This window comes from Lucilia sericata, unplaced genomic scaffold, assembly GCF_015586225.1.
Source record: "Lucilia sericata isolate MDLA Ls3-8-SP2 unplaced genomic scaffold, ASM1558622v1 Contig007825F_arrow, whole genome shotgun sequence".
In the NCBI taxonomy this organism is placed as follows: Eukaryota; Metazoa; Arthropoda; class Insecta; order Diptera; family Calliphoridae; genus Lucilia; species Lucilia sericata.
Genome location: NW_023998013.1, coordinates 14,505 through 22,013, shown reverse-complemented (window position 1 = coordinate 22,013; position 7,509 = coordinate 14,505). Strand labels below are relative to the sequence as shown.

At 30.3% G+C, this 7,509-nt stretch overlaps 1 protein-coding gene across 1 annotated transcript; it reads right to left on the bottom strand.

Annotated features, from left to right (window-relative positions):
- Nucleotides 1–2,444: 2,444 nt before the first annotated feature.
- Nucleotides 2,445–3,836, bottom strand: LOC119615778. The gene is made up of 3 exons (XM_037971770.1): nucleotides 3,753–3,836; nucleotides 2,675–3,001; nucleotides 2,445–2,603 (listed from the first exon to the last, which is right to left on the bottom strand). The coding sequence occupies exons 1-3, from the start codon at nucleotides 3,834–3,836 to the stop codon at nucleotides 2,445–2,447; spliced, it is 570 nt and encodes a 189-aa protein (XP_037827698.1).
- Nucleotides 3,837–7,509: the final 3,673 nt, after the last annotated feature.

Sequence of the window (7,509 nt, the reverse complement as noted above, 5' to 3'; positions counted from 1 at the left end):
TTCAATGTTATGTCTAAATTTAGTTGTTTTTCGGGAGCTTTTAAGAATCAAAACATAGCTTTAATCACATATCTTGTATGTAGGTATATTAAAGCTTCAATTGTAGACCATTTATTAACAAGTTAAGCTTTAAACTTTCTGTCTTTCAAAATGAAAGTTCTGCTTGTAATGGAAACCTTTATAAAGGCAAAGTTAAGCTTTTAAGTTTCAAAAGTTTTAAGTGTTAAGCTTAGCTTTAAAACAGCTCTTCTCAAGAGCCTTTTAAGTATATACCATTTATTAACAAGTTAAGCTTAAAGCTTGGGAACTTTTAAAGTAAAAGTTCATCCAATAATGTAAACGTAAATAAAGACCAAATAAAGCTTTTATGTTTAAAAACTATTAGGTTTCAATCATTAGCTTTTATCGATGACTTTAGCTTTAACATAACGCTTTTATATTCGCATATTTAAGCCTAAAAGTAAAAGCTCAGCAAAGTTTTTAATTTAAAAAATATTATGTTACGTTTAAAACAACCTTTAACCTTTTAAAAGTAAATTTTTAGCTTTAATCATATGCTTTTATATATTTTCAAATTAAGTTTTAAACCTCGGGACTTCCAAAGTAAAAATTTAGCTTATAGTGTAAAGCTTTATATAATCAAAGTTAAGCTTTTATCGAAAGCATTTGTATAGCCAAACTCCACATTCAGTAGTAGTATATATAACTTTTTAGTTAAAAACTCATTAAAAACTTCTTACTAGGAAAAGCTTTTTTATATAAAAGAAATTTTTTGAGGAAAAAAAGCTTTCACAACTTTAAAATAAGGATTTAAAAAGCTACCACAAAAAATCTTGACTATGCTCACTTTATTAATGAAAGCCTTTTACTGAAAAAATATTTAAAATAAAAAGCTTTTTTAGAAATTTGTTTTCTAAGAATAGATTAAATATCTCTATAATGAATAATTGCTAAGAAAGTTTAGCAATGTATGGTATAACCGAGAAACTTTGAAAACAAAAAGCTTTTTAAAATAAAAGGGATATGTAATTATAATATTCCATAAAGAAAAGCTTCATCGCAGAAGAAATGCATATAAAGTCATAAAAAACATCTTAAAACATACTTTAGTAAAAAGCTTTTTCGAAGAACATTCACCATAAAGACATATTTAAAGCGAATTTAAAAGAAACAGCTTTCACAGCTACCAAAAAAGCTAATAACACTTTTATTTCAGAAAATAAAAAAGTGTTTCATATAAAAGCTTTTTGAAAGAAAAAACTTTTTTCAGGAGAAGATTCTTTCCATTATAAACAAGTTCTAAGAAAACTTTAAACATAAAAAAGCTTTTTCAAAAAAGCTTTCTAAAGAAAAGCTTTAAAAGAATAAACTTTCACATCTACAAGAAAAAGACTTAAACATTTTCACAAAGAGCTATATAAAAAGCTTTTTAAAGAAATTTCCAAGAAAGTAAAAAGCTTTTTGATGGAAAAAACTTTTTCCAAGAGAAGATTCTTTTCATTATAAACAAGTTCTAAAAAAAAACTTTTTCAAAAACGCTTTTAAGAAAAAATGGCATTTAAAAGTATTACAATAGATTTTTTAAGCAAAAAAGTTTTCGATAAAGGTCTAGCATAAACACATTTTTAGAACAAAAGCTTTAAAAAAGCTTTCATATGTTAAGGAAAATAACAAGAAAATTATCACAGAAAGCTTTCTTAATGGATGGAAGAAAATTTCCCAAGATAAGATTCTTTCCATTATAAACAAGTTCTAAGACAACATTGAAAATAAAAAAGCTTTTTCTAAAAAGCTTTTAAGAAAAAAAGTGGCATTTAAAAGTATTACAATAGATTTTTAAAACAAAAAAGTTTGCGATAAAGATCTTGCATAAACACATTTTTAGAACAAAAGCTTTAAAAAAAAGCTTTTACATATTTAGAAAAAAAATATCAAGAAAATTATGACAAAAGCTTTTTAATACAAAAAGCTTTTATTGCTAAAAAAAAATTAAAAATATAGTTTTAAATGAAAAGCTTTTAAAGAAATGTTTTTTTCTAAGAAAATTTTGAACAGTTTCAAGACATGATTAAGCTTTGAAAATAAAAAAGCTTTTAAAGGAAATCTTTTTAAATAAAAGGCTTTTTATGCAAATTTTAGCACTTCATTCCACCAAAAATAAATGTTTAAGAAAAAAGCTTTAGAAAAGAAAAGCTTTCATACTACTTTGAAATCCACTATGTCTCAGAAGAGAATAGCATAGGATTAAGAAATGAAAACTTACAAAATTTTAGCGATAGCTTTTAGCTTTTTAAGAAAAAAGTTTTGGAAAAGAAAAAGCTTTCATACCCTTTTGAAATCCACTATCTCATGGGAGTAAGAAATGAAAACTTACGAAATTTTCAAAATTACATTAATTTTTATTAAAGCCACCTTTAATTAACTTCAAACAAATTTTCAAGAATTCAACTGCGAGAACGTTTTGTGGCACCCTTCACACCTATATAAATAACTTTATGTTTCTTATCAGATTTGTACAGTGTAACGGCGGCAATAAACTTTAGATTAGGCAAAGGAAATTGTGGGACTTCAAATTCATAATTTTCCAAAGTATAAGTTATATTCTGAAAAACGAAAAAAATAAAAAAAAAAAAATATTGAAAAAGTTTTTCCCTAATTTCTAACTAAAACTCACCGCTTCGATGGGACACTTTTTGGGAAAACCCTTTTGTTTACTCAGTTCAGTGAATACTAATTTGGGTATCTTCAATCTATTGTAAGTACCATTGAGAAAGCTACAAACATCTATCATTAAATCCAATACCTCAAAACGAGTCTTATCGGGTTTTTCAAAATTCAAAGTAAATTTCATATACATATTCGGTATGACTTGATTATATTGAAAGAAACCACTTATAGCTCTGCGGCCTTGAAATGTTACAAAGTGAACATCGAGTAGGGTGACAATATCTTTCATAAAGTTTTCGGTGTAAATATCATTAAGAACGATGCCTACATAGTTCTAGAGAGAAGATATAGAAAATTAAATTTGACTTAGACTCAAGAACTTACGAGTTTTTTTGAAAAGCTTTTTAAAAACTTCAAATCATAAACAAATCTAAATTATTTCCTTAATATTACAATTAAACTAAAAGAAAATTGTACTTACATTCGGCGCTTTGGCTGCCCACATTACTTGGGTATAAAATAAAAGCAACAAAAAAATTTTACACATTTTTTTTTTCGCTTAAAACAAACTTTTTACAAACGCGTTTTAATACCCACAACTTAAAGCTTAAAATACAATTTTATTTAACAACAATTTTTCTAAATTTTCTCCCTTAAAAAAAATATATAAAAATTTTAATTGTGTTTTAATGTCTATTAAATTATAATTAAGTTATTTGTGTTTGTTAACATTTTAATTACAACAATAGTAATTTCAGTTTAATAACATTTTAATTTATATGAAAACTTTCCAACATAATAACAGCGAACAAAAAAAAATGATTTAATTTTAAATATTATTAAAACTATATTAATAATTAAATTCCCTTTAGTGCCAAAATCAAAAGCTCTTAACTGCCTTTTGTTCCATATTAATTTACGAGCATTTTGTTGTTAGTACTTATTTATAACTACATGACCAGCAAAAGGCCTACAAAAATATTTCTTTCTATTGCTCTTTTTTAAATGCCAAACAACTGTCATTCAAAAAGTCTCAAACTTAAAGCTGTACTCCTCCACTTTTGTTTCATCAAAAACATCTTTACCCTTGAGTAGGTGCAAACGGTGCCACTTTGTCTACTTTTAGAGTTGTTGTTCTTCGGTGCCAACTGTTTAGTTTCTTTCTTCATTTCTTTTGACTGAAGTTGTACAAATAAATTGAAATTCTCTTAAGAGACTTAAATTAACAGCCAAAGTGTCGTTTTTGTTGTTTTGTGCCATTTTGCACTTTTTCGGTAGAAAATTAACTGTACATTATACGAAATGAGCAAATTTAGTTGAAAATTGTTCTTAACTTAAGGTTCATTAAAAAGACAAGAGCATGAAAAAAAATATAAAATTAGAATAAATTAGATTATCCAATACTTACATCAGTGTAAGTCAAAACTTTACTGCAGAGCACAAGCCAGTAGTCGACACTCATAGGCACTAAAAGCTGCAAACTGAACTATATTGAAGACTCTAGACTTAGATATAGGCAAGGCTATAAACTGATCTATATTGAAGACTCTCTATAGTCCAGACAATAGAGAATTCTATAGTCCCAGACTATAGACTGTTCTATAGTCCAGACTATAGACTGTTCTATAGTCCAGACTATAGACTGTTCTATAGTCCAGACTATAGACTGTTCTATAGTCCAGACTATAGACTGTTCTATAGTCCAGACTATAGACTGTTCTATAGTCCAGACTATAGACTGTTCTATAGTCCAGACTATAGACTGTTATATAGTCCAGACTATAGACTGTTATATAGTCCAGACTATAGACTGTTATATAGTCCAGACTATAGACTGTTCTATAGTCCAGACTATAGACTGTTTATAGGCCAGACTATAGACTGTTCTATAGTCCAGACTATAGACTGTTCTATAGTCCAGACTATAGACTGTTCTATAGTCCAGACTATAGACTGTTCTATAGTCCAGACTATAGACTGTTCTATAGTCCAGACTAGACTGTTCTATAGTCCAATATAGACTGTTCTATAGTCCAGACTATAGACTGTTCTATAGTCCAGACTATAGACTGTTCTATAGTCCAGACTATAGACTGTTCTATAGTCCAGACTATAGACTGTTCTATAGTCCAGACTATAGACTGTTCTATAGTCCAGACTATAGACTGTTCTATAGTCCAGACTATAGACTGTTCTATAGTCCAGACTATAGACTGTTCTATAGTCCAGACTATAGACTGTTCTATAGTCCAGACTATAGACTGGTCTATAGTCCAGACTATAGACTGTTCTATAGTCCAGACTATAGACTGTTCTATAGTTCCAGACTATAGACTGTTTCTATAGTCCAGACTATAGACTGTTCTATAGTCCAGACTATAGACTGTTCTATAGTCCAGACTATAGACTGTTTCTATAGTCCAGACTATAGACTGTTCTATAGTCCAGACTATAGACTGTTCTATAGTCCAGACTATAGACTGTTCTATAGTCCAGACTATAGACTGTTCTATAGTCCAGACTATAGACTGTTCTATAGTCCAGACTATAGACTGTTCTATAGTCCAGACTATAGACTGTTCTATAGTCCAGACTATAGACTGTTCTATAGTCAGACTATAGACTGTTCTATAGTCCAGACTATAGACTGTTCTATAGTCCAGACTATAGACTGTTCTATAGTCCAGACTATAGACTGTTCTATAGTCCAGACTTCTATAGTCCAGACTATAGACTGTTCCATAGTCCAGACTATAGACTGTTCTATAGTCCAGACTATAGACTGTTCTATAGTCCAGACTATAGACTGTTCTATAGTCCAGACTATAGACTGTTCTATAGTCCAGACTATAGACTGTTCTATAGTCCAGACTATAGACTGTTCTATAGTCCAGACTATAGACTGTTCATAGTCCAGACTATAGACTGTTCTATAGTCCAGACTATAGACTGTTCTATAGTCCAGACTATAGACTGTTCTATAGTCCAGACTATAGACTGTTCTATAGTCCAGACTATAGACTGTTCTATAGTCCAGACTATAGACTGTTCTATAGTCCAGACTATAGACTGTTCATAGTCCAGACTATAGACTGTTCTATAGTCCAGACTATAGATGTTCTATAGTCCAGACTATAGACTGTTCTATAGTCCAGACTATAGACTGTTCTATAGTCCAGACTATAGACAGTTCTATAGTCCAGACTATAGACTGTTCTATAGTCCAGACTATAGACTGTTCTATAGTCCAGACTATAGACAGTTCTATAGTCCAGACTATAGACTGTTCTATAGTCCAGACTATAGACTGTTCTATAGTCCAGACTATAGACTGTTCTATAGTCCAGACTATAGACTGTTCTATAGTCCAGACTATAGACTGTTCTATAGTCCAGACTATAGACTGTTCTATAGTCCAGACTATAGACTGTTCTATAGTCCAGACTATAGACTGTTCTATAGTCCAGACTATAGACTGTTCATAGTCCAGACTATAGACTGTTCTATAGTCCAGACTATAGACTGTTCTATAGTCCAGACTATTGACTGTTCTATAGTCCAGATTATAGACTATTTTATAGTCCAGATTATAGACTGTTCTATAGTCCAGACTATAGACTGTTCTAAAGTCAAGACTATAGACTGTTTTATAGTCAAGCCTATAGACTGTTCTATAGTCCAGACTATAGACTGTTTTATAGTCAAGACTATAGACTGTTCTATAGTCCAGACTATAGACTGTTCTATAGTCCAAATATAGACTGTTCTAACATCCAGACTATAGACTATACTATAGTCTATAGTCTGGACATAACTGTTCTATAGGACTATAGACTGTTCTATAGTCCAGACTATAGACTGTTCTATAGTCCAGACTATTGACTGTTCTATAGTCCAGATTATAGACTAGAACAGATTATAGACTGTTCTATAGTCCAGATTATAGACTGTTCTAAAGTCAAGACTATAGACTGTTTTATAGTCAAGACTATAGACTGTTCTATAGTCCAGACTATAGACTGTTTTATAGTCAAGACTATAGACTATTCTATAGTCCAGACTATAGACTATTCTATAGTCCAGACTATAGACTATTCTATAGTCCAGACTATAGACTATTCTATAGTCCATACTATAGACTATTCTATAGTCCATACTATAGACTATTCTATGGTCCAGACTATAGACTATTCTATAGTCCAGACTATAGACTATTCTATAGTCCAGACTATAGACTATTCTATAGTCCAGACTATAGACTATTCTATAGTCCAGACTATAGACTATTCTATAGTCCAGACTATAGACTATTCTATAGTCCAGACTATAGACTATTCTATAGTCCAGACTATAGACTATTCTATAGTCCAGACGCTAGGCTGTTCTATAGACCAGGCTATTGACAGTTCTATTGTCAATACTATAGACTGTATGTCACTTCTTTTTTGAAAACTGCAATTGAATCAAGTTTAAAATTTCTTTATATTTACGACATTATTAACCGAATAACATGTAATCATTACAACTTGTCAATAGACATAGAAATCTACATAAATTTCAGCACCCCAGGAAGTGTCTCTCAATGTAAGTGCGTACAAGTGAGTATGGGAGCAGGCCAATGTGTGTGTTTGTTTCTTTGTTTATCTGTCCCTATATTGCAGTGTGTGAGTATATTTATGTCAAAATAGCTTTATTGTTACGAGACGACAATGCAACACTTTCTATGTAAAGTCATATTTTCTCTTTACAATATAACAACAACGACAACCAACAGTAACATTAAATGTCAAGCATTAGAACTGACACTGCACACAAACAAATGAACATAATAATAGTTGAACG